The 26,576-nt window shown below is 35.4% G+C and overlaps 1 protein-coding gene across 1 annotated transcript; it reads left to right on the top strand.

Annotated features, from left to right (window-relative positions):
* Positions 305-23,908, top strand: UHMK1 (U2AF homology motif kinase 1). Its single transcript, XM_021089503.1, has 8 exons — positions 305-748; positions 2,075-2,367; positions 2,979-3,170; positions 5,110-5,204; positions 9,882-9,958; positions 10,104-10,202; positions 13,791-13,879; positions 16,935-23,908. The coding sequence occupies exons 1-8, from the start codon at positions 481-483 to the stop codon at positions 17,079-17,081; spliced, it is 1,260 nt and encodes a 419-aa protein (XP_020945162.1). The 5' UTR covers positions 305-480; the 3' UTR covers positions 17,082-23,908.

Here is a 26,576-nt window from a genome sequence, read left to right as displayed (position 1 = left end):
GCAACTGGGGTATTTCCTTTGGATCCTGGCTATGAGACATGTAGGCAGGGTTTTACTTTCCAAGCTTCCCAAAGGTGAGGTGGGGTGCCTCAGCAAGAACAAAAATAAGTTTTAGTTTTAGGTGACTGTGTGTGAAAGCGGTTAACATTGGGCCTAGAATATTAAGAACTCTCTAACGCTTAACTCTCTCCCTCAGTCCTTTCCTCCAAACCTAATTCACCTAATCAATTCTAGACTCCGCCCTTTCTGGGCCCGCCCTTCAGCTTGTAAGATTGGCTCTTCCTCCATTTCCGGCTTCTGGGACCCGGGCGCAGACGGCTTCCGGTGTCATGGCGGCCTGAGGTCCCGGCAGTCGGTGAGGCGGCTGCAGGCCCCTCCCTGCAGAGCCGCTGGTCCGGCGGGCGGGGATGTGACCGAGGGCCCTGCCGGCCTGCCTCGGGCGTCGCGTCAGCTCCGTGTCAGTGCCCTCAGTCCACACCGATGGCTGGATCCGGCTGTGCGTGGGGCGCGGAGCCGCCGCGGTTTCTGGAAGCTTTCGGGCGGCTGTGGCAGGTACAGAGCCGCCTGGGTAGCGGCTCCTCTGCCTCGGTGTATCGGGTGCGCTGCTGCGGCACTCCTGGCTCACCCCCCGGCGCCCTGAAGCAGTTCTTACCGCCAGGAACCACCGGGGCTGCGGCCTCGGCCGCCGAGTATGGTTTCCGCAAAGAGAGGGCAGCGTTGGAACAGTTGCAGGGTCACAGGAACATCGGTAATTGCCAATATCTCCCTTCTCTTCTTAACCAGGTCTCAGAGCAAGCGTACACTCCCCCTCTCGGCCTAGCGTACGGTCTTCTGTCTTTTAGGCGGGAGAAGTAGGTCCGGCCCTGGCCTTATCACCCAACCCAGGACCCTTTCCCATCCCCCTTTCACTCTCATACTGACTGTAATACGGTGGGCCGCTTTGCCCAGTGTTCTATAGTAGATGCTCAATAAATTCTGTTTTGCTTCAGTTCTGTTTGGAAAATGCTGCACTTACTAGCACAGAGAATTATCTTCTGTAGTGAAAGGAGGCATGTCTTTACTAGATTGTCATGTCTTGTTCGGAAATTTTTGAATCTTTGCATACCAGTGAAAAATGGGAGATAGTTCTAGTACTTGTGACGTCAATGCTAATAGCTGATATAGATGTTACCTGATACATAATTTTTGTATGGATTTGGGAGAAATGACTCCCAAATTTTTCATAAGAATCCTTATAGAAATGTGAAAATGATACATACGCACTTTATACTTTTACCCACTTAAGACCATGTTTCATGATTCAGATATTCACAATGTAAGATATGTAATGATTACTGATGATTGAGCTGTGAAAATAGTTTTCATTGCTAATACACCAACAGAGAGCATTTAATTATGACTTTGGCTCATAGATATATTACTTACTGACAAGCATGATCCATATTTATTGTGAATAGTGACCTTTTTAATATTACCATTTGGAGAAGAATTTCTTAATAGTGTTGCCCCCCCTTTTTTTTCTTTTTTAAGGTTTCCTGAATGATGTAGGTAAAATCTGATATTTAAGAGGGAAATATTTTACATTTTTATAGGCCTAAGGACTTGTTGACTCTAAAAGATTAGGTTAAAATGTCATCTTGAATGTCTTGACCTCTCCTTTTAATATTTAATTATATAGTGCTATTTTGGATCAAGAACCAATCTTCAGTTTTGGTTTTGTACATTGTGACATTTGCCTTAAGAATACTTAGTATTTGGATTTTTCTTTTGCTCATTTTTGCTTGGCACCCAAAGTGCATATTCACTCATCTCTGAGTGCTTGGGAAGCACAATTTTAATTATGTGCCATATTTAATATCTTTGAATTGTAATCCACTGTTGAAGGTCCTCTTATTTTATTAAAATAAAATAACCCACTTGCCCAAAAATCTTACTAATGGGAAAAATAAATTACGGTGGCTTGCTTGCTCATAACATTAATCCTTTTCTAGACTACCTCAAATTTGTATCTACTTTAGTAGTCACTTACTCTGAGTCTGGTTTTTAAAGTGTTACAATTTGTTTCTTTTTCTAGTGACTTTATATGGAGTTTTTACAATCCACTTTTCTCCAAATGTGCCATCACGCTGTCTCTTGCTTGAACTCCTGGATGTCAGTGTTTCGGAATTGCTTTTATATTCCAGTCACCAAGGTTGTTCCATGTGGATGATACAGCATTGTGCCAGAGATGTTCTAGAGGCCCTTGCTTTTCTTCATCATGAGGGTTATGTCCATGCAGACCTCAAACCACGTAATATATTGTGGAGTGCCGAGAATGAATGTTTTAAACTCATTGACTTTGGACTTAGCTTCAAAGAAGGCAATCAGGTAAGACTTATTTTCCCTCCTCACCCACTCAATTGTCTAAGCCAAATATTTTAAAATAACAGAGGTAGTTTAGTGGAGACTTAAAAGAGATATTTCTGTATAAAATACTGAAGTGACTGGGGATTAAGCAGTTAAAAAGAATTTCTTTGCCATACGTAGATATGTTTGGGTCAAGTAGGGGGAACTAGTTTGAGAGGGCTCTGGAATTATTAGATGTACTTTACTTCATAGAATGGTTGTTTTTTGTTTGAACATTTGGTTAATTGCTGAGTTACTGTTAATTTGTCTGATGGCAGAACAGATATGACAATTCTGGCCAACGCATCATTCTTCATGGTTTATCAGCTCTTTGCAGAGTGTCCTTATTTATCAGAAGTGCGTAATGGGCAAGAGAGTATCTAAAGAACTGAGCAGTAGTGTGGAAAGTGCACAGCTTGCCTTTAAGAACTGCCCAGTTAATGAACCAAAGAATTATGGTAGCCAAGGACTAAAAATTTTGACGTCTCATTTGGCAATAGGTCACTGCACTTTCAGAGAGGTAAATACACCGTTGAGATGGATGTCAAGTGGGTAGTTTTTTATTGGTTATAATATTTACTCATCTTCTTCAGGATGTAAAGTATATTCAGACAGACGGGTATCGGGCTCCTGAAGCAGAACTGCAGAATTGCTTGGCTCAGGCTGGCCTGCAGAGTGATACAGAATGTACCTCAGCTGTTGATCTGTGGAGCCTAGGAATCATTTTACTGGAAATGTTCTCAGGAATGAAACTGAAACATACAGTCAGATCTCAGGAATGGAAGGTAAACTGCACCAGTGTTTTGCTTTAGAGTCCTTAATCCCAAATTAAGAGTACTCAGTTTGTAATGATTCTCTTTGAGGACTCTCTGCTTCCTTCATCTCTTCCTTATTCCTCTTAACTGCATTCGTGTTACCTTCAGTGCCTCTCCTCACACCCTTAGCTACGGATGTTCTAATGAGCATTGAATACTCACTGTTCCTAGCCTGGGCCTGGCATGTCTGAGTACTTGATAAAATGTTTGAATGAATGTATTTTCCCAAAGAAGCAAAAGTGATTTACTTTGTTTAGTAATGTAGTTGTATTACATTCTAAAATATTACTGAAAGTACAGTAGTATTCTCTGAGGATTGTTAGAGTGGATATTGGTTCTTTTACAAACAAAAACTGGAGGAACAGTTTTTGTAAAACCACTTGTTCCAGATGGTACAACTGGGTCTTCCAGACCTGGGCTCCAAAATCTGTCCATTCTACTCAAAGTTTACTGTTCTGTCCACAGTTCCACATTGCTTTGTATTTGTTGGTACTCCATATGTGAACTATCCTGAGAAGGTGACTGCTGCTTTTAAGACTGTTTCTTTGGGAACATGGGTTCTAAGTTTCAAACCTCTGACATAGGGAATAAACTATGTTATGTTTTCAAACATATTGAGACTTTATTTAATGTTGTGATGATATCACTATCCCTTTAGGCTAGAGGTTTGATTAAACAATGCAATGTTTAGGAATTATTATTGGTTTTAATATTAAACAAGTATTTTTTTTTGCGCATCTAACACACAGTGCATGGCTATTATACCAGATGGAATTTAATTTCTTTTAAACCCCTAGTCATTGCTATCTGATGGAAGCAATCTCTTGGAAGGAGTATTTTAGTATCCTAGCGGGGGTACCTAATGCTTACTTTAGGCAAAAAAATGCTGTCACATGAGTAAAACCAGTATCATTGTTTATCTCAAATAGTCAAGTATTCTTCCTCTAGTGCTAATATAGATACAGATCAATTATCTGCATTAGCTTTGACTAACTTTGAGCTCTTTGGACTATTTCTGCCTGAGCCAGAGCCAATCAGAACTAGATGCCATTTGGACATTTTTTCGGGTGAAATTTAGAGGTGTGATGTGTACTAATGGAATCCGCAGTAGTCACATCCTAGATAAAAGCATCATTATTCTGCATTCTGTTACTTTCTCTGAAGGCAAAATTGCTGACTATGAGCATAGGCTCAAGTTAAAACTCTAGGTTTTTTTTATCTTGCCTCTACCTTTTATTATTAAATAAGTTATTTATTTAAGTAAACTATATTTTGCTTTCTGTAAAATGAGAATAATGATACCACGTGTCTCATAAGAGTATTGAAAAAAAGAAACAATATCTATATCTTAGTGTAGTGTGTGGCCTGTGGTAAGTATTCAGTAAATTTTAGTGCTAATGATGATATCAGGTCTTTTTACTCATATACACATTTCCATAGCATTCAGGAAGGAAATGGTATGTTCTGCAAGGATTTAGGGTATGAGTAATGATGTGGCAGATTTAATTTTTAAAAACTGCTCTGGTTTCTCTTTGATAGCTTATTTTATTTCTATTGGAAAACCAATTGAAGACTCATCTCGAAGACACTCTGACTCACCTAGCACACATTTGTTTTCTTACTTTGCATTAAACTACATTTCTGTGTGGTTGTTTTGGTATTTGTTTCTTTATCCATTCATCTTGTAAATGTTCACAGAGTACCGGGTACTGGGAATGGAGAAAAAGATGCTCCTCTTGTCTAGAAGTTTATAAAAATGTATATAATCTCCTTCATTGAGATTGTATTCTCTCAGAAGAGTGTTTTCTGTTGCATTTAACTTATTAGATAGGTCAGTGCTATGTGTCTAGTTCTCAATAAATACAGATTGAATTGAGTAACCAAAGGAAGACTTTCCTCTGTCTTTTAGGCAAACAGTTCTGCTATTATTGATCACATATTTGCCAGTAAAGCAGTGGTTAATGCCGCAATTCCAGCCTATCACCTAAGAGACCTTATCAAAAGGTACATTACATTTTGTTTTAAGCTTGCTTTGTGTATATTTACTATAGGAAGCTTTTTTTTTTTTTTTCTGAAGGGAATTATTATTTCTGGTTTGCTTAATCATGTGGAGGTTTTGCTCCTTTAGAATTAAAAATTTTTATAGATATTCTATACAGGCTAGCTTCTATAAGAAACAAAGCAATCAAGTCATTTTACTGAATTTATTTTGAAAGGAGTGAGTGTTCTTTCTTTCATGGGGAGTACCAGATGCTGGGCTCTTCTAGCAGCTGTTTATGCAGTGGAAGATAGATGATAGGCCACTTTACCTTTGACCTTTTATAGCTCTGGCAGTTGTATATACTTGATGGAAAGCAAATTTTTAAAGAATCTCTATTAATTAAAGACTAAGTTTACTTTGGACTACTGAAAAAGTTTCAAGTAAGATCATTATATATTATACTTTAAATACTCACCATCTGGAGACAGATATCTGAGTAAATCCAATCACAGTAGGTATTTTAAAATAAGAAATAACGTGTGTTATCTGGTGGTTGATTTTTCACATTTCTAGCATTATGGGTCAGAAATAAATAAAATAATTAGTATTGTTGCAAAAGGGTGAATCTCTTGATCATGTCAAGTATTATTTCTTTGGAATATTGACCTTATAAACCTTCCAATTTGTTTTGTTTTGTTTTTGCTTTTTTTGGTAGGGCTACACCCAAGGCATGTGGAAGTTCCCAGGCTAGGGGTCGAATGTTATTGGAGGTGCAGCTGCCAGCCTATATGCCACATCTACAGCAGTACCAGATCTGAGCTGTGTCTGTAGCCTACACCACAGCTCACAGTAATGCTGGATCCTTAACCCACTGAGCGAGGCCAAGGATCCAACCTACATCCTCATGGATGGATACTAGTTGGGATCGATAATGCTGAGCCACAACAGGAACTCCTTTTTCTTTTCTTTTTTTTTTTTTTTAATTCTTTATTTTGAAATAATTGCAGATTCACAGGAAGTTGCAGAAGTGTTACAGAGAGGTCTATGTCCCCTTCACTCAGTTTCCCTAGTAGTAACATCTTAACATAACTGTAGAGCAATATCAAAGCCAGGCAGTTGACATTATAGTCTGTGGACTCAGATCTCACCAGTTTTAGCTGCACTTACTTATGTGTTTGTCTTTTACAAATTATAGTAGTTTTAAATGGCTGTTAGTATTTGATTGATATTAGATACATTACATGTTACGTTAGAAGCAGTGTAAAATTATATAATGGAGTCTAGGATAGAAGTCAAACTCCTAAGTTCTAGTATTGACTTTGTTATTTGGACATGAGGTTTGGTTTTGTTTTAATAATAGCTTTTCCTCCTTTCCTCTACAACTAACTAATACTAAATTTGGAAGTTACAGAAAATTGTGAAGAGAAAAATAAAAATTATAAATCCATTTTTTAGTGTTAATGCTTTGGTATATTTCTTTTTAGGATTTTTCTTCATATTTTGTTGTGTATGCATGTAAATTGAATCTTTTTTTTTAAATTGTAGACTAAAACACAGATACTGAAAACAAATGTGTAGCTTAACAAATGCTTAGGAATTCTCTTATCCATCATTCAGGATGAAAAATAGAATTTTACCAGCTACTCCAGAAGTACCCCATGTACCCCATCCCAATCTTAAGCTCCTTCTTTCTTCCTAAAAGTAACCACTACCCTGACTTGGATGGTTATTCATTGTTTTCATTATAGTTTCATTATAGTGCATCCCCGAAGACTATGGTTTTAGTGTTGCTCTTCCATTAAAAAACAAACAAACTCTTTTAAGTTTCTTTCTTTCTTTCTTTCTTTTCTTTTTTTTTTTTTTTTGGTCTTTTAGGGCTGCATCCACAGCATGTGGAAGTTCCCAGGCTAGGGGTGAATCAGGGCTATAGCTGCCTGCCTACACAACCACAGCAACACAGAATCCAAGCCATGTCTGTAACCTGCACCACAGCTCATGGCAATGTTGGATCCTTAACTCAATGAGCAAGGCCAGGAATTGAATCTATATCCTCATGGATACTAGTCAGAATTGTTTCCGATGAGGCATGATGGGAACTCCCCTTTCAGGTTTCTTTTACTCTAAAAAGCCCCTTGATGATGTTCTTATTCTGTCATTTTTACTTCATTTGATTAACTAAAGATGAAATAAATGCTTGATTATCTTTATTTACTTGTTTTCGTAATGAATTGATTCCCTGTCATCTTCCACAGCAGATCATCCTATTTTTGAAAGGTCACAGTATGATTATTAACTAGTGATTTTAAATATATTTGGTATATTTCAACCCATTGCAGCATTTATCCTGATTGAAGCTGAAATCCCATCTTTGATGAATGTGAGACTCTGTATGTTGGTTTTGGTAGACCTTATTACTTTTGATAGCTTCATAGCTATCTGGTGTGATAAGATGTACCCAGTTCACCATATATATTTCCTGCCCCAGACCTGGAAGTGACCACTTCTCCAAGTAGCCTGATTTCTTTTAGGAGGAAACAGTATATTATAACCCAGTCTGGGTATGAGAATACTCATTGCCACTGGGGTGGTCATTGTTTCTAAACCTATTAAGTGGACAAAGTTTATACTGGTATTTCCAATTTAAATTGAATACCACAGTGTTTTTACTTTTGTGTTACATCTCTATCTCTTTTCTCTTATGTCAAGAGTTCTGGTTCTTAAGGACAAAGAGCATACCAGATTAGAATATTTCATAATTACTCATTTGCCCTATTTCACATTACACTAAAACAGTCTCAATAGTAGTTCTTTAGTAAGATTACCAGAAACTTTTATTTTTGCATATGCTTTTCCCATTCTTCCCCCATTTGAAAAATAGTTATATCTGCATTCTCTTGTTATGTAGTCATTACATGCTGTATGCGCTCTGTTTTTAAACACTGTCACTTCATTTTAGTTCTCTGTGTAACTAGATATTTAATATTCACCACTGATCCTCATGTTGTCTCTCTAATCATTTTGGTATACTGAAGCTTGTTGTCTTGATTATAGGATTAATGTTCTTTGAGTTCTTGTATGTTAATAATGGTAAAACTGTGCTTAGTATATGTGAAAGTCTGTTTATCTGGGTATAAAAATCCTTGGCATACATTTTTCTTTTCTTGAGTGTCTTAAACATATTACAGTTGACCCTTGAACAACAGTGGATTTAGACTGTGTGAGTCCCAGTTATACATGGATTTTTTTCAGTAGGAACTGTGCTATCTGCATTTGGTTTAATTGCTGGGTGCAGAACCATGGAAATAGAGGAACTATGGATATAGAGGGCGAGATACAAGATACATGGATTTTTGACTGTATGGAGATGTGCCCCTAAGGGTCAAGGGTCAACTCCACTCCATTTTCTTCTAGCATACAGTGTTACTGTTGAAAACAGTGCTGATAACACTGTCTTTATATTAAAAGTCACTTTTTTTTTTTGGTCTGGATTTCCAGAGGATTTCATCTTTTTCTTAAAATTTGCCTAGTGATTTTACCAGAATAATAGATTTTGATTGTTCTGGGTTGATATTCTGAGGAAGTATGTAGTTTCTAGTCTTTTTGTTTTAGGGAAGTATTCTTAAATTACAGTTTTTAAGAACTTATTCCATTCCCAAGCTTTGGTGTTCTTCTTTAGGCACACCCATTCTACATATATATTAGATTTTCTTTTACTCTATTCAGTTATCATCCCTTTCTCTTGCATCTTTTAAAATTTATTTCATTATTTCTTTTTTTCCCCTGAGATCTCCTAGCTCTTCCCCTCCCCTACTTTTTTCCTTTTATCTCTTTCTCAGTTTTTATTTACCCTATAAATTTGGATTCTCTTCCCAAGATTTGTTTTCTCTGTAGGACTCTGCCCTGGAAGGGAGCTTCAGCTGGTTGGTTTTGAGAGGTCCTGGTGCTGAGATTACTTTAGCCCCTTCAGACCTTGTAGAGGGCCCCTTGCCTTCACTTGGAAGTAGAGTGTGTAACTCCTGGTAGTTTCAGCTCCTTTTCTCAAATTGGCTTACTCTGCTTTTCAATGAATACCTGCTGGCTTTTTGAGGTTATTTTTTTTTTCCCCCCTCTGGTTCATTATATCAATTGTTGTGTTCCTCTACTTTCTTCTACATAGGTGCTAAGGTAGAGCAAGTCTTACTGATATTTATGGTCTGTCCCTAGCCTTTTGTGTTTGGGGGTCTAATGGGATTACCTGCTTTTGTTATAGATGTTTGTAGACTTTTGATTTTGCTATCAAATTGCTTTATTATTAGGGGGATTTGACAAGATTCAAAGTTATTGCACCACTACCTTCTTTTTTTTTTTAATTGGATTACTCTAAATCTATGTCTGGCTTTTTTTCACTTAGAAAAAGAGGTTTTTTTTTTTCTTTTTTTACAGAGTATTACAGAGTATGGACCACTTTCCCATTTTGTATTTACTAATCAAAAACATTTTAAATTAAAATATAATATTATGTCTTAGGTATGTATAATAATTTGTTGAACTATTTACTCACAAATAGCATTTAAATCTTTTGTAGGTAGATGAATGATTCAGTAAGTCATGCTAATATAATTAATGCTGTGGTGAACATTTAGACATTTTTATTTTCTTCAGTGGTTGCATTTTCAAATGATTTGACAAAAATTGTAAAAATACCTGTTTTTGTATTTTAGCATGCTTCATGATGATCCAAGCAGAAGAATTCCTGCTGAAATGGCATTGTGCAGCCCATTCTTTAGCATTCCTTTTGGTAAGTTGTGTACTTTATTTGTTTCTTGATTATTTGACAGCCACATAAGACAGAACTAATTTATATTTCTAAGCTCCTTTGCCTTGATATTCATCAATTTATTGGGGGGCATTTATGTTTAACCATGTTATAATGAATTTAACAGCCCCTCATATTGAAGATTTGGTGATGCTTCCTACTCCAGTGCTAAGACTGCTAAATGTGCTGGATGATGATTATCTTGAGAATGAAGAGGAATATGAAGGTCAGTGCTTCCTAAATTATATTTTATTGTGTCTGTGGGATAGTCATATCAATTCATAAAATTCCTCATATTTTACTAATTTATATGTGAGGATGTTGCACTATATGATCTCTAAAATGCTGTCATTTTTTGTTTCCTGCTATAGATTTAATGTGCCTCTCCCCCCTCAAATTTGTGTGACAAAGCCCCGCCCCAATATGGTAGTATATAGAGTTGGAGACTCAAGGAGGTAATAAGGCTAGATTAGGTCATGAGGATGGGTCATGATGGAATTAATGCCCTTTTACAAAGGAAAGACAGGAGAGCTCTCTCTCTTCTCACTTTCTCTCTCTGCCATGTGAGGATACAACAAGAAGGCAGCTCCGTACATCACACATCAAATATGCTTGCACCTTGATGTTGGAATTCCAGCCTTCAGAACTGTGAGAAATAAATATATTGTTTAAGCCACTCAGTCTATAGCATTTTGTGATATTAATCCAAGCAGGCTAAGACAATTCCTAAGGTCTTTTCAACTCTTCTACATCATATAAGCCTTTACCAAATAATTAAAAAGATTATTTTTCCCAGCTACTACTTTCTCTCTGTCATTCTAGTCCTGCCCTGTGCTTTCATTTCTCCTTTTTAGCTCTCTTATTTGTATTTAACAGTTCATTCACTCAAGGCATATCTACTGAGTATTACCACTTGCCACTGTGGAATTATTTCTTGTCTTTAGTATAGTAGGGGAGACAGTTATATAAACAGTTACAGTTTTGATAAATCTGAAGGTAGGGTAGTATACTGAGGCAGAGAGGAGGGGTTTTAACTCAGTCCAAGTGATGCATGAATGGGCATCTCTACAGAGGTAATATCTGAGCTTTGCTAGTAATTGGAGTTGCTTGGCTAAAAGTTGAGGGGTTGAGCTAAAGGTAGCTCAGAGACAGAGATGAGAGAAAGTGGCATGTTCAAAGAACAGCAAATTGTTTGCTATGGGTCTGTCTTAGGATGTTCTTTGAGGAGCAGTCAGTTAAGACTAAAGAGGTAGCCAGAATACAGATATCAAGTAGGTTTGCTTGCTCTGTTTAAAAATTTTACATGTGGAACCTAAAATATGGCAAAAATGAACCTATCTACAAAACAGAAACAGATTCACAGAGAACAGACTTATGGTTGCCAAGGGGGAGAGGGGAGGGAGCGGGATGGACTGGGAGTTTGGGGTTAATAGATGTGAACTGTTACATTTAGAATGGATAAGTGATGAAATCCAACTGTCTAGAGCAGGGAACTATATCCAGTCTCTTGGGATAGACCATGATGGAAGATAAGAAAAAGAATGTGTATATGTACATTGCATACATATATATATGTATGACTGGGTCCCTTTGCTGTATAGCAGAAATTAGCATAGCATTGTAAATCAACTATACTTTACTTTTAAAAAATTTTTAAAAAAGAATTTGGGCTTTAATCCCTGAGATAGTAGCACTGGAATATAAACTACACAAAAGAAGTTTGCATCGGGAATAGAATAGTCCCTAGCTTATGTTCAGTGCTCAGTAAATATTTGTTCTTTGTTGAATGCAACAAATAGCCATTAAAATTTAAACTAGGAGAATGATATAGTCAAATTTGGGTTTAGTCAGAGCATTTTGGAAGCAGAGTAGTGCATGGACTAAAAAGGAGGCCCAAATTTAAAAACATCAATTGCTTAGTATTAAACATTTTCTTTGTGGAAAGTTAAAACCTTTACAGATGAAGCTAATTTTACCACACTGTCTCTTGTAAGGGTAAATCATTTTATGTCTCTCAGCTTTATGGTAAATGAAGCACACATAATTTCTTTGAATCTGTGACAGTTGTAAGAATCTTCAGTTTACTCTATTTTTTAGGATGCCTATTTATCTGAAAGAATACTCTTGTCCTCAGCATTGTTTTCATCAGGTCATCATGATACAGTAGTTCTAAATAATCTCTTGACATCTAATTCAAACTACTACTGAAATCCCTTAAGTATCTACCTACTGTACAGTCTTCATCATCTAATTCTGTCTCCTAATTTTATCTCTATAAAACTCAAGCTTGGACTTTCTTGAATAAACCTTAGGGTAGACTATACATACTCTTTGCTGTATATCTTGCTAGGTAACATCTTTTTTCTACTTCTAAATATACTGAGTATTTAAATATTTTAATATGCTATTAAATCTTAATGTTTAAGAATCTTACATGAACTAAAGTGCAACAGACAATATAGTACCATTAAATGCCTTTGTTCTGATTAGCAAGATCATTATCAAATAACACAAGTTTTTGTTAAGTGTGACTAGCTAAAATTAATGTGTTAGAATATCTGTTTTGTATTCCTCGTGGTGGTAGGGAAGAAGTTTAGACCAAATTAAATCACAAATCATGTATAAGTTAGAGTATTAACACAAAACAAAACAGAGAAGTAAGGGAAGGAGTAAGATAGAAAAAAGAAAAAGAAAAGGAAGGAAGAAGGGAAGACAAGGAGAGAGAAAGGAAAAACATTTTTAACTAAAAAATCATGGGAAATTAAAAATATATGTATATATTCCTGGAATGGGGAAGGCCTTTTACTAGTATGGCACAAAACTCAGAAGTTAACAACAAATTTCACCTTTACATAAACTATCATAGACAAAAAATTTACAGCTCTTATCACAGACAGAACACTTATAAATCAAGCCAATAGACAATGGATAAAGGATATAAATAGACACTTTATATGAAAGGATGTACAGTGTATCTCACACACTTATTTTGTTCTCATTTATTGAAATGCTTATTCCATACTTTGATATCTGTGTTACCTGTCACATTGACAGTGAAGAAGATACTTGAAAACCCTCTTATGGGTAAGTAAGGTACACGAAAACATACTCTCATACATCTCTGGAGAGAGTTTAAGTTGGTGAACGTTAAGGAAAGGCAAATTGATACCTTTAACAATTATGAATTCATATCAGTTTTGACCTAAAAAATTCCATTTCTAGAAAATTAAGAAATATACAAGTGAAATGAGATATGTACAAATTTATCTTATACAGTATGATGGCAAGAAGTTTGGAAATAGTTTAGTTATTTAGCAGTAGGTCACATATTAGAGAATTTATCAACCATTTTATAGAGTGAAATATCATACAGCCATAAAAATAAAATAGAAAATTTCATGTAATGACATTGAAAGTTCTAAAAAGAGAATGTTATTTTTAAAAAAGCAAGACTGGAATTTTGTACTTAAAGCATATATGACATATGTAACCTTATTTATGGAAGGATACAGAAGAAACTGATAATGTTTATTGTCTTCAGGGAGGGGAACAGAATGACATTTTGGAAAGTGGAGAGAAGACTTTTTTGGATTTTGAATCAATTGAGTGTATTAACTATTCAAATCTTTAATTTGGAATTTAAAAAGAAAATTATTAAATGCATTAACTTTATATTGTTCTGAATTTTGGAAGTTGTAGAAAATAACCTCATTACCTAGATGTGGATTCCTGAATTCTTTAATTTAAAATTTGAAAATAATGAATGTTGGCTAGTTACAACAAAGTTGTTACTATTGTTTTTATTAATAACTAGATGTTGTAGAAGATGTAAAAGAGGAGTGTCAAAAATATGGACCAGTAGTATCTCTGCTTGTTCCAAAAGAAAATCCTGGCAGAGGACAAGTAAGTGAATGTTTTCATATTCCAGAATAATTCAGAGGTTATTAAACCCTGTACAAAATGTTTTAGTTCTATAGAAAGATGTACACAAAATGTTGCTAGGGATTATGAATTTTCATTAAGGCTGCTTGTATTTTCTTGTACTTTTCACTTTTTCCAAAAGTTCTGTAATATATATGCACGAATATCAGTTAAAATTATTTTTAAAAAATGTTAATCTACTTTAAGCCATTGTATACAGGCCAGCTGAATCATATGCCAATTTAGGTCAGGGTCAGCTACAGAAATATTTGGCCCAGTTTTCTTGTAATTATGTATAGTTAGAAAACCATTTAGGTTAGGTTCTGATTGTAATAGAATTGTCAGTAGTAATTTAGACAAGGAAAATGTACCAGACTGAGAATCCTGAAAGCTGAGTTCCAGTCTCAACTTGACTGGCTTTATGATGAACCTTATTAGATTTTTCATCTATAAAGTGTATAGGCTAAAACTATGATCACAATTTCTAAAGAAAACTGTATGCTCCTAAATGAAATAATATGACAGTAAATATAAGAGAAATCTTTTATTTGTAGCTTTTGATTTTTCAGGAAACAGGATATTGTTTTACTCTGTCTAAGCATGTCTCAACCTCAGTGCCACTGACATTTGAGCGGAATAATTCTTTGTTGGGGGAGCTGTCATGTATATTATAGGATATTTAGCAGCATCCCTGGCCTTTGTTCACTAGAAGTCCTCCTCCCATCCTTCTCCTCAGTTGTGAGACCAAAAATGTCTCTAGGCAGTGCCAAATGTCGCCTGGTAGGTGAAATCACCTCTGGTTGTAGATTTATTTTTTCTTATGATTCAAGATTATGAAAATTCTTAGCAACAGGATAAAAGAGAAAGAAATCTCACTCTAGTCTTATCGAAAGGTTGTTATTGCCAGTCTGGTAGTAACAGCATTTGCCTCATTTGATGTTAGGAACATACTAAATACATCATTGCTGTTTATTTATTCAACGAGTATTTATTAAGCATCTGTCATGTTCTAGGCACTGGGATACAACAGTGATCAAAACAGATAAAAGAATATATAGTGATAAGTGCTGTGGAGAAAAAGATTGGAAAAGAGGTTTAAAGGGTGCTGTGGTGGGTGGATTGCAGTTTTAAATAGAGAAGTGAGGAAGGACATACTGGATTACTTTTGTGTTGAAATTTGAAGGAGGTAAGGAGAGAATTCTTTCAAAGGGAGCCTCAAGTTCCAAGGCCCCGAGTGTGCCTGATAGATTTGAGGAGGTCAGTGTGGCTTTGCAGAGTGAGAAAAAGGGAGAGTTGTAGGAGATTAGACCAGGAAAGTATGGGAGCGAAGAGGGCAGATCAAGTAGAGTGAGCCTTGTAGGTCACTGAGATAACATTGGCTTTTATACTAAGGAGAAGGGAAGGTATTGGAAGATTTTGAATTAAGGACTGACATGATCTGACTAATGATATTAACCTGACTGATCAAAATGGAATGGGAGACATAGAAGAGAGAAATGGAATATTTTCAGGGGAGAGGTATCTGTCTTTAAGATGACGTGAAAAAATAAGTCTTTATGAGCAAAAAGACATTTGTTTTATTAGCAAAAGAAGTAAGCTTCTGTTGACATTTAAAGAAGAGTGAAAGCAACTTTTGATAAACATAGAATCACAGATTTAATTTCTTTAGTTTATTGAAAATGTCTGTTGCCCAGTTGGTAAAGCCAATTTGAGTTTTTCGGTTCAAATTAACACTATATTTCTTTTTAAGGGATATTGCCAAAAAATACTGGAAAATAGATTAGGAGATATATTTTGTGATTACAAAAGGTAGTCAAAGTTAAAATGATAGCACTCTAATATAATTTAATTTTATAATAAATTATAAAATGTGTTTCCTCCTTATTTAGTGTGGAATGATGGAATTTGTAAACTTACAGGTTATCTGTGAAGCAAGGAGTATAGTAGAAAGTATGGTACTCTTTCTGTAAGTGCATGTCTACTCATTTATTGAACTTTGTCATAGAATGAAAGAGACAAAATCAGTTCCACTTATCCATTTTACAATAAATATGAATTCAGAAAATGCTATCATAGGCCAGAATACCCTAGGTCTAAAGTCACACATCATCCCTAACAGAAATATTTGCATGAGACAGAAAGTGACCAGTCATAGACAGAGCTTGGTGCTTTGTTTACCAGTGAAGGAAGAGTCCATTAAAAAAGTGCTTTATTTGAAATTGCTTCTTTTTATGCTCTGGAGGTTTTTATGCCCTTTGGAAATAACTTTGCTCTGTCAAGTGGGAAAAGGGCTCCTATGAAAAGGGAAATGAAAAAGAATAACCTGCCTGAACTTCTAAGGCAGATCCAGTTTTAGGATAAGGTACACATGAAAGTTAAGAATCTGGGAATTGATGTCCTTAAAACTATCTATTCTTTCATCCTCTTTAAAAGTCTCTAAGTGTCCTAGGATGCTCGCACCTCAGTTTGAAGAATATTGATGTAACTAATAAGGCATACAACTAAGGCAGGACAACTAAGGTAGGAGAGGCAGTTCTTTTCCTGGTTCACAGAATTTAAGGGTAACTGAGGACAAATCATTTCACCTTCTTGAAACTTTTGCTTTAGTAGACCATCAGAAAGAACTAAAATTATTATGATATTTCACCTACCTATGGAAAAGGAAATTATCCTAGTTTTAAACTTCTTCCATTCCATTGTTGTAGCTTCTACAAATCTTCTTTGAGGCACTGTTGAAATGCAATTGTTCTCTGGGTGTTTGGCCCTATCCTCAGCAAGCATTATTCAGCACTCCTATTTAAACTTGGCAAAAGGATGGGATGAACATTTTGATAGAACTTCTCAGAATTGAACTGAGTTCTAGGGAAATACTCCAAGCTTTGCTATTCAAAAATATGGTCCATGGACCAGCAGCAAAGGGATGCTGGCATCACCTGGGAGTTTGTTTAGAAATGCAGAGATTCAGGCACTACGTTAGGCGTAATGAATCTGTATTGTAATAAGGTCCTCAAGTGATGTTTTCTCTGTCCTCTTACAGGTCTTTGTTGAGTATGCAAATGCTGGTGATTCCAAAGCTGCTCAGAAATTACTGACTGGAAGGATGTTTGATGGGAAGTTTGTTGTGGCTACCTTCTACCCGCTGAGTGCCTACAAGAGGGGATATCTGTATCAAACTTTGCTTTAATCAGTAACCTAAGGACTATTTCCTGTTTCTCCTCTTCCATTTCCTTGGGTTATTGTATTCTACATCTGAATGCAGAAGTACCCCTACCATTTTGAGGGAATACTTTGTACACTTATTCAGTCCTACTAATGTGCAGCCATTGGTTAAGCAGTGACTGCATTGCACACATTTGGCACTGAGTAGGACAAGACCTCTCAGCTATATATTGAGGGGCTTTAGAGCATCCATGTGGGCAACCTTTTTTTGTGCAGTAGGGCAAGTGCTGCTCTTCAGTATGTAACCTAAACAAATATTAACTATTTCATGTGATCATGAGGCAAAGATGAATAATATGTTGTAGTGAATATTAACAAATATGTTAGAGTTGGTGACATCACTTACAGATTATTCCTTTATGTTGTCAGATGGTTCTTCCTTATTGTTGATATCCATGGTTGGCACTGGATGCTCTCAGTAATGTTAAGTAATCATCAAGCAACAGTTCCCTGCTGTGTTCTTAACACTGAGTTATGAATTTTTTTTTAAAGGAGTACTGTAGTACTGAATATTCCTTTAAAGAAACTGCAGTGAGCCTATCTGCATTTTTAAAATTAAGGCTTTTAAAATAGAAAGCTGATGCTTGATCTTGCACAATTTTTATGTCTAGTATGTATGTTTGAGTGAGTGTGCAGTTGTGAAAGGTTAGAGAAAATTTGAGTCAGTGTTCTTTATAGTGTGAGTCTTGTAAGTTAATATAGTCTATGCCCATCTCTTCCCTACCTGTTTAATATCTGTAAGATTTAGGATACAAATTTTTTGGAAGTTAGTTTCTTTGATAGAATGAAAGGAGAAAATAGTTCATTCCTGAGAGGCCCAGAACAGATGAGTATAGCCTGAGTTATATTGAAACTTTCTAAAGTGAACAAACTGTCTTAAAAAAGTTTTGGTAAATTGCCCCATCCTTCCATCTGCTTTAGACCCTGCGTTAGCTCATCTGTTCTGTACTGAATCTTCTATGAACACTGTAAGATTTCTCAAGATAAGAGTTCTGCCTACTATGATGGAAAATTGAAGTGGGTCAAAAAGAAAGAATTAGTTGTTCAGTGAAGGGAAAAGGGGGGGAAAAAAAAGACAGGGTGCATAATCAAGGATTTTTTATTTCTTCCCTTCTCTCTCATCTCCCTTCCACTCCTTCTTTTCCTCTTCCTCCATTCTGTACCTCTATCCTGAAGAGAGGTTAGAGGAAAGCATCCCCGGTGGTCTGGCTGTTGACTGCGAGGAAGTAAACAAAGGTGTAGCTCTCATAAGGTGGAAGTAGAAAGGAAGAAAAGCCCATAAAGAATTCTTAAAAGCATTAGCAATCTAATGTGTCCCTGGGTAGAGGTTACTAGTATGCAGAAGTTCACAGACACAGATTGATTATGTGGTTTTAGGAATTATAATTAGGCATTCTACCCACTTTATAGAAGATTGTCTTCAAAGGTTTAAATCTTAGGAAACCTTTATAAAGCACTGATTATACAAAAAAAAGTTATATACAGGTTCTGAATTTTTTCTTACCTAAATGAAAATTTTATTTATTTATTTTTTTCCTAAGGAAAAAGTCTTATATACCTTACCCTGCTGGAAGCCTCCTCATATAGTCTTTCTTTGTATGTGCCATGCAGGTTATTGAGAGCCCAATTAAGAATTTATGGGTTAGAGAATGAATTATTATACCCTGTTCAAACAATTACTATTTGATATTTTAATTACAGTTAATCTGATTATTCAGGACTCTCCTTAATATTTATTAAGAAACCAAATTTTCTATAATAAGGAGGCTGATTAGTGAATTGCCAAAAGGTCTTGTGGCCTGATGCCCAAGGGAAAATTGTATAGTAAGCTTCTAATATGTGCTCTTGGAAGGACAGTAATTTTTCGTTTTGGTACTTTCAGAGGTTGATTAGCTGCTCTGGTTTCATATAAAAATTGAAGAGAGTATAGCCAGTATTTTGGAGACCTAAGCTTTCCTAAAACATAACTGTTTGTGTGGGTAGCAGCTTAAATGGTGATTAAAAATACCAGGTCCTTCCATACATGCTGATGAACACAGAATGCAGATGAATTCTTTTAAAGGGCAAGTATTCTAAGTTAGCATGTATACCTTTTTCATCCCTATCCCCACCAAAAGAAAAATCCTTACAAATAAACTGCAGATAGGCTGCTAAGCTTAATGATGCAGTATGCTGCTAACATCTTGATGCTGAATTTCACAGCATTCTTTGATCATCTTCTTATTACTGATGTATTCATGCATATATGTAGTGTTTAACACTGTAGAATTTTATTACAGGAGATGCTAACTAGATTTTTAAGGGAGCTGAGGGAATATCGATGACCCTAAGTAACCTTGCATTGAATTAAATATTTTATATTTAAGCCACAGAATTGAAGAGATGCCTCCTGTGATTTAAATTATAGCTCTTAGCCCATTACTACCAAAGATGACATTTGCAGATTCTCCCTCCCTCCTCTGATATTATAAGAAGTTTAATCTTGGTATCTTTCTTTAACCTAAACCAAATATTATTAAAGATGCAATTTTCATGTTCCTTTTAGGATGGAACATATACAGAGATTTTGACTCCTTGAAGTTATTAAAAACATAGAAGTTTTCTTTTTGAGAGGTAGGGTAAACAGCTGAGCGTTCATGTCACTTAACCCCTACCATTTGGGAAAATTTTATCTCAGGTAGTTTTTCTTTCCCTAAATTAATATCTACGGTTCTTTACTCTTGCCTTCTAGTTTCTTCTTTATTGTTCCATGGTATTGTCATGGTACATTTTTGTCCCAGAAAAGGCATATGAGTTGATTATTCTATAGGAAATCTTTGGTTCTTTGGAAACATATTTGGAGGAGGTGGCTAGCTAGCCACTGTCAAAACTTGTGAAAAACTTTAAATGCTGTATTTAGAGGAGGAGAATAAGTAGAGTCGGACACCTCAGTAAAAGCACTGGCTAAAAGAAATTATTTGCTGCATTTTTAAAGGAATAATAACAAAATTATCCTCTTGCAATAAGAAATTGCATTTATTGTTACTGGATGTCTTCCTTGTTTTGTAACCATCAGTATAGCAACCCTTCGCAGAAAAGTTCCCTCTGCTATGCCTTGAGCCATTACTATGGCTGCTTTTAGAAGTTTTACTCATCCTTCTCCCTGTTTTCATTGCCTTCTAGATTCATGTTACTAGGATTTGTATTTTACCTTTGAGCAAATTTATTGTAAGAAATGCTGCCGGAAAAAGTGCTGCCATGTAAAGGAAGATGAAGAGAAACTATGGGTATAAGGTTTGTTTTCATCTTAGTACACTGGACTTTCACCCTGGTAAGGGTATCAGTTACCTTTCTGGGATAAACTGTAGTCAGGATAGCTCATTTGAGTTTATTTCTCAAATGCAGATAACTGGCATTTTGGCATCATTTTCTTCTTAGTTTTATATTCTGACCCTACAGAATTAGGCCTGTTTTAGATAATTTCTATTATTAGTTAATACTTGGCAGCATGACATTTAATTTTTTTATAATTTAATGAAAATCAGCACCATAGTAACTAATGGTAATTGTAACAGCATAGTTACTGGGTGAGGGAGTGGAGGAGACACTCAGTAACAACGTGTTTTATCTGGACTTTTATGCAAGGGTACATGGCTTTATTCAGATTAGGGTACAGATGGAATTGCATCATGGCTTTTAGTCTGGTGGATATGTAGACAGTCAAAGATTTAAGCAAGTGCCTTGTGTTTCCTGGAAAATACTGAAACTCATTTGGGTGTAAGCTTCCCAGATGATGATTAATTATTGCACCTTTGCCTTTTCCTTGGAATAATTTTTGGATTGAGTCGTGTAGTATAAAACTCCAAAATTCCCTTGGTTTACCTTCTTTCTGTATGTATAAAACTATTCATATTTGGGTTTTTTTTTCCTGATATTACATGTAATGGAAAGCCAGAGCTGTCTGGCAGAATCTAATTGTTCATTGGATCTAGTTCCATTTTTAGTATTAGGTTCCTTCTTCAAATCTTATTACTGTAGCTCTCTAATATAATTTATTTATTTCTTATCAACTGTGGTCACAATATAGACCAGTCTTTGGTCACAGTTAGCTCAAAAGAATTTCCATTTCTTCTTAAGGTGCTCAATAAATCACCTTTACTTTGAGATGGTAGCCTTTTCAGGCTAGTGTTACTTTCTCTCTTTCTCAATGAATATATGAATGTCAAATCTCTATGATACGGAATTCATCTGAGCCTCTTGTGGTTTATTTGGATAAGTTATGTTTTCTTAGTTATAGAGGAACGTGGATGTTTTGGTCTTTGAAGTACCCCAAATTTTAAAGGTTTTGTTTTGGTAGGTTAGCTGCTTCTCTACCTGACACCACAGGATGTATCATGCTTGTTTTCTTAGCCACTTCCCCTCCCACAGTGTTTTTCACTGCTTTTTAAGTTATGTAATGACCAGTAGGTTTACACAGTGACATACAATTGACAAGTACTTGGGAATATTTAAGAAGGTAAACAATTTTAACTATTTTTGCTGCAATTTTATAGGAGAAATGGGCTGTAAAAGAAATACCTATAAACTAGAGAGCATTTAGGAAATTGTATATTTTATAGGTGGTCGTGAAGGTGACCTTCAGGATATGATACATAGTTTACACAACCTTTGTTCTCCTGATATGAAATTTTTATTCATTTTCCTATAGCTCAGCACTTTCATTGTCCCTTATACTGCTTTATAAGGATTAATGTTTTATATTTGCTTTATTTGTGCTTTTCAGAGAGTTGTCATAATCATGGCAGTTGTGTTTGTGGTACCATATATGCTGGAATTTGTGGGAAATTTATAAAATGATTGCCTAAGTGTTATTTCCCATTAAATAAAGTAGGTATCACAATATCCTAAAGAAAACTGATGACTTTTTTGAAAGTCATACATACATGTTTTATAATCTAGGTTCATGGTATTTTAATTTAAAGGCAAAGAGAAGCATTCTGTATTATTTTGCCTTATATGAAAAAAGCTTATTTTGTTGTACTACTTTGTACAGTAAAAATAAGTTACATTCTGGAGGGAGGAAAAAAAAACCCAAACTGGAATTGTTAAAATTTTTGTTCCTTTTGGGAAACCCCCATGTAAACAACAGAGCTATTTGTTATCATCAACTCTTGATTGTCAGCAAGAGAATTATTTGTAGTCACTTTTTTTATCCTAGGTTAGAACTGCCTTCCCTTTCTGACTTTTCCCCTTAATAGTGTTCGTGATGTCGGGACAGTGAATGTAGATGTAGTGAGGTGTTCAAAATCATACATCCACATCATGCATCTGTGGATTCAAAACCTCTTCAGTTATTTGAATTATCTATAGGTGTATTATTTTTATTAGCATGGGTTGTCAGAAGTCTGCCAAATTTAAGAGTAAAGAACAGAAAGATGAGTAATAAAAATAAGAGGAAGAAAGAAAATGGCTTCCTTATTGGTATTAGTAATCATCCATATAGTTTATGATCTAAAAATGATATTTATTTTTTAAAATCCAAGTTTGGTACCTGTAACATAGAAACATTGCCTTTCCTACACATTCCTCATTGTCGTTTCCCAGAAAATTATTTTAAGAGTGTATGAGACCAGATTAAATATCCATATTTAATTTGTCTAGTTTTTAAAAATAATTATTTGAACTCTAGCTTTTTGTGAATTTGGTATACATCAACATTCATGCAAATCAAGGATCAGAAAGAAACTGGGAATTAGCCATCTCCATGTCTCCCTTTGCACATTGGGTACAGTGGTTGGCATTAGTATGCACTAGCTGCAATGTTATAGCACCTTATGGAATTAAGTAGTGTTTATTTATTATTAAGTAAAAAGGTTAAGCTGTATCTCTGTAGAATATCTATTTTACAGAGTGTAAAGCTGTCATATCATTTCCAGCAGGATTGAACTCCTTCATTCTTAATTTTTTTGAAAAAAACCTAAGTAATTTAACATTCCTTTATATTCTCTTAACAGTGTCAAATCTGGGGTAGAATGGATTCACCCCCCCCCTCCCGCCAAAGGGCTCCATCTTTGTTATCTTTTGGTCGCTCTTTGAAATCCAGTTATGATCAATAGATTTTAACAGTTGATGGCTTCCTATATCAGCACTGGAGTGGTTGGTTGTGATTATTAAAACCTACTACTATTTTCCCTCAGTAACATGTAATTGCTATGTTTTTGATTAGAAGGTATGGCTAGAAAAAATGTGAATGATCACTTAAACCAAAGCCAGTTATAAGGAGTATTCTCTCCTGTTGGTTTACCTTCACCTCAGAACTACAAGAATATTACAGTACACAGTGAATAGTTGTCTATAACATTTCTACCAGTTGTTTCAGTAGCATTGGTCTTGGCATTTCTTAGCACTATGGTTCTCTATTTTCGGTGATGTCTTATTTTTTGTGAGGGTTTTCTTTTGTTTGTTTTTTTGTTTTTGTTTTTAATAAGTGGGACTATAAATGTAGATGTGTATCAGTACCAAATAGTTCTTTTCTCAAATCCTTGTATTTCTAATTTCTATTCAAGTCTTTTAAACCTGTTTTTTTCTTGCTGAGTAGCAAAGAACCTTTATTTTCCTCGAAACCTAAAAAAGTATGGACACTGCGTTTCAATTAACTGTATTGCATATAGTTTTTTGCCGAAAACTATCTGTAAACACAATTGCCTTGTTCAGTTTTGTTGTAAACTGAATTACCCTAAGATGCACTGTTGATATGCTTTCTGATGTGTTTGTTTGATAAGGGTGATAAAATAAAGCTTAAAAATACAAGAATTGCCTTTTTATTTCAACTATTTCTGTGTTCAGTATAAATATTCAAGTTTAGGTAACAGGTAAGTATACGTATTTTATGATTTAATTTTTACTGAGAATTAACCACTGAAAAATTTCCATGTAGTTTCATTTACCCATTTCTAAAGAATATGATTTTTCATTTTTGAAAGTAGTACATCACACTGATAATATGGAGATGTAATTTTTTATTTTGGAGTAAATATTCTTGATACTATAGAAACAGCCTTGTCCATATTTAAAGATAGGGCAGATTATTTTTGTGAAAGAGTGTATATGGTTATGGTTAAAGAATTGGGGTTCTTCTTTTTTTTAAAATGAATTTTGTTTTTTCCATTATAGTTGGTTTACAGTGTTCTATCAATTTTCTGTTGTTCAGCAATGACTTAGTCACACATACATAGATTACATTCTTTTGCTCTCATTATCCTCCATCATCTACTACATAAAATTATATATCTGAACAACCAAAATCCTTGAGTCTTAGCATGATTATATTGAACTTGCTAAGCAAATTTTCAGTTTAAAAAAAAAGTTGTTTTATTGTAATTGGTACCTATCTCCACCATTCTACAATTTTTAGTAGGAATCTTTGACTTACAAAAGAGGATGGAACATGAGAGAGTTTGCAATACATAACTACTAAATCATTTCCAAAAGCTTTCCATGCCATATTTTTTTGTTTAAAAAGGCAATCCATGTGATTAACTACATTTTAAATCATGTTTAGATAAAATGTTTTGAGAGAAAGAATCGAGCATTTAAAGGCTTGACTTGAAGAATGAAAGCCGTAGTTAAGCAGGACCTGAACAAGTTGAAATTAGAGAAGTGATTATTAGTTTTAGTTCAGCATTTCCTAAACTGTATCCTTGGAGTATTAGCATGCTGTGTGGTACTAAGAAGCTTTGGGGATCAGGGTAGGATGAAAATATTCCACAATTAAATAAATTAGTACATTGCATACTTTTTCTAATTTTCTCAGAGAAGTCTAAACAAAAAGGATAGTATAAGTCAATGCTGGTATAACTTTCACCTAAATTCACCTATTGTCAACATTTTGACAGTTTTTTTTCAAAAATTTTTTTGAAGTATAGTTTATACTTTTCCATATTCTTTTCCATCATGTTTTATTTATTACATGATATTAAATCTGGTAATCCCAAACTCCTAATTTATCTCTCCCCTACCCACTTTCCCCTTTGGTAACTCCGTAACTGAGAGTCTGTTTCTGTTTTTTAGATAAGTTTAATTATGTCTTATTTCAGATTTCGCATATAAGTGATGTCATGGTATTTGTCTTCCTTTGACTTTACATAGTATAATATCTAGGTCCATCCATGTTGCTGTAGACAGCATATTTCCATTCTTTTTTAAGACTGAGTAGTGTTCCATTGTGTGTGTGTGTGTGTGTGTATACCACATCTTAATCCATTCATCTGTTGATAGACATTTAGGTTACTTCTATGTCTTGGTTATTGTGAATAGTGCTGCAGTGAACACAGGGGTGCATGTATCTTTTTGAATTATAGTTTTGTCTGGATATATACCAGGAGTGGAATTGCTGGATCATATAGCAGTTCTATTTTTAGTTTTCTAAGGAACCTCCATACTGTTTCCCATACTGGTTGTACCAATTTATATTCCCACCAACAGTGAAGAATTCACTATACCCTCTCCAACATTTGCTATTTATAGACTTGATGGCCATTCTGACCAGTGTGAGGTGGTACCTCATTATAGTTTTGATTTGCATTTCTCTAATAATTGGCCATGTTGAACACCTTTTCATGTGCCTACTAGCCATCTGTATGTATTCTTTGGAGAAATGTCTATTTAAGTTTTCTGCACATCTTTCACTTGGGTCATTTGCTTTCTTGATGTGTGAGTTGTTTGTATATTTTGGAGATTAAGCCCTTGTTGATTGCATAATTTGCAACTATTTTTCTCTCATTCTGTAAATTGTCTTTTTGGTGTTTTTGTTTTGTTTTGTTTTTATGGTTTCCTTTGCTGTGCAAAAGCTTAAGTTTGATTAGGTCCCATTTGCTTCTTAGACTGACCTAAGAAAACATTGGGATGATTTATGTCACAGAATATTTTGTTCTGTTCTCTTCTAGGAGTTTTTTAGTATCTTGTCTTATTGCTGAGTTTTAAAGCCATTTTGAGTTTGTTTTTGTGTATGATAGGAGAGAGTGTTCTTTTTTTTTTTTTTTTGTCTTGTTGTTGTTGTTGTTGCTATTTCTTGGGCCGCTCCCGCGGCATATGGAGGTTCCCAGGCTAGGGGTCGAATCGGAGCTGTAGCCACCGGCCTACGCCAGAGCCACAGCAACGCAGGATCCGAGCCGCGTCTGCAACCTACACCACAGCTCACGGCAACGCCGGATCGTTAACCCACTGAGCAAGGGCAGGGACCGAACCCGCGACCTCATGGTTCCTAGTCGGATTCGTTAACCACTGCGCCACGGCGGGAACTCCAGGAGAGAGTGTTCTAACTTCATTGATTTACATATAGCTGTCCAGCTTTCCCAACACCACTTGCTGAAGACACTGTCTTTTCTCCATTGTGTATTCTTGCTTCCACTGTTGCTTCCATTGTTGAAGGTTAATTGACCATAGGTATATGGGTTTATTTCTGGGCTCTGTGTTCTGTTCC

The sequence above is a fragment of the Sus scrofa genome, chromosome 4 (assembly GCF_000003025.6).
Source record: "Sus scrofa isolate TJ Tabasco breed Duroc chromosome 4, Sscrofa11.1, whole genome shotgun sequence".
In the NCBI taxonomy this organism is placed as follows: domain Eukaryota; kingdom Metazoa; phylum Chordata; class Mammalia; order Artiodactyla; family Suidae; genus Sus; species Sus scrofa.
This window is presented reverse-complemented; position numbering and strand designations above follow the sequence as displayed.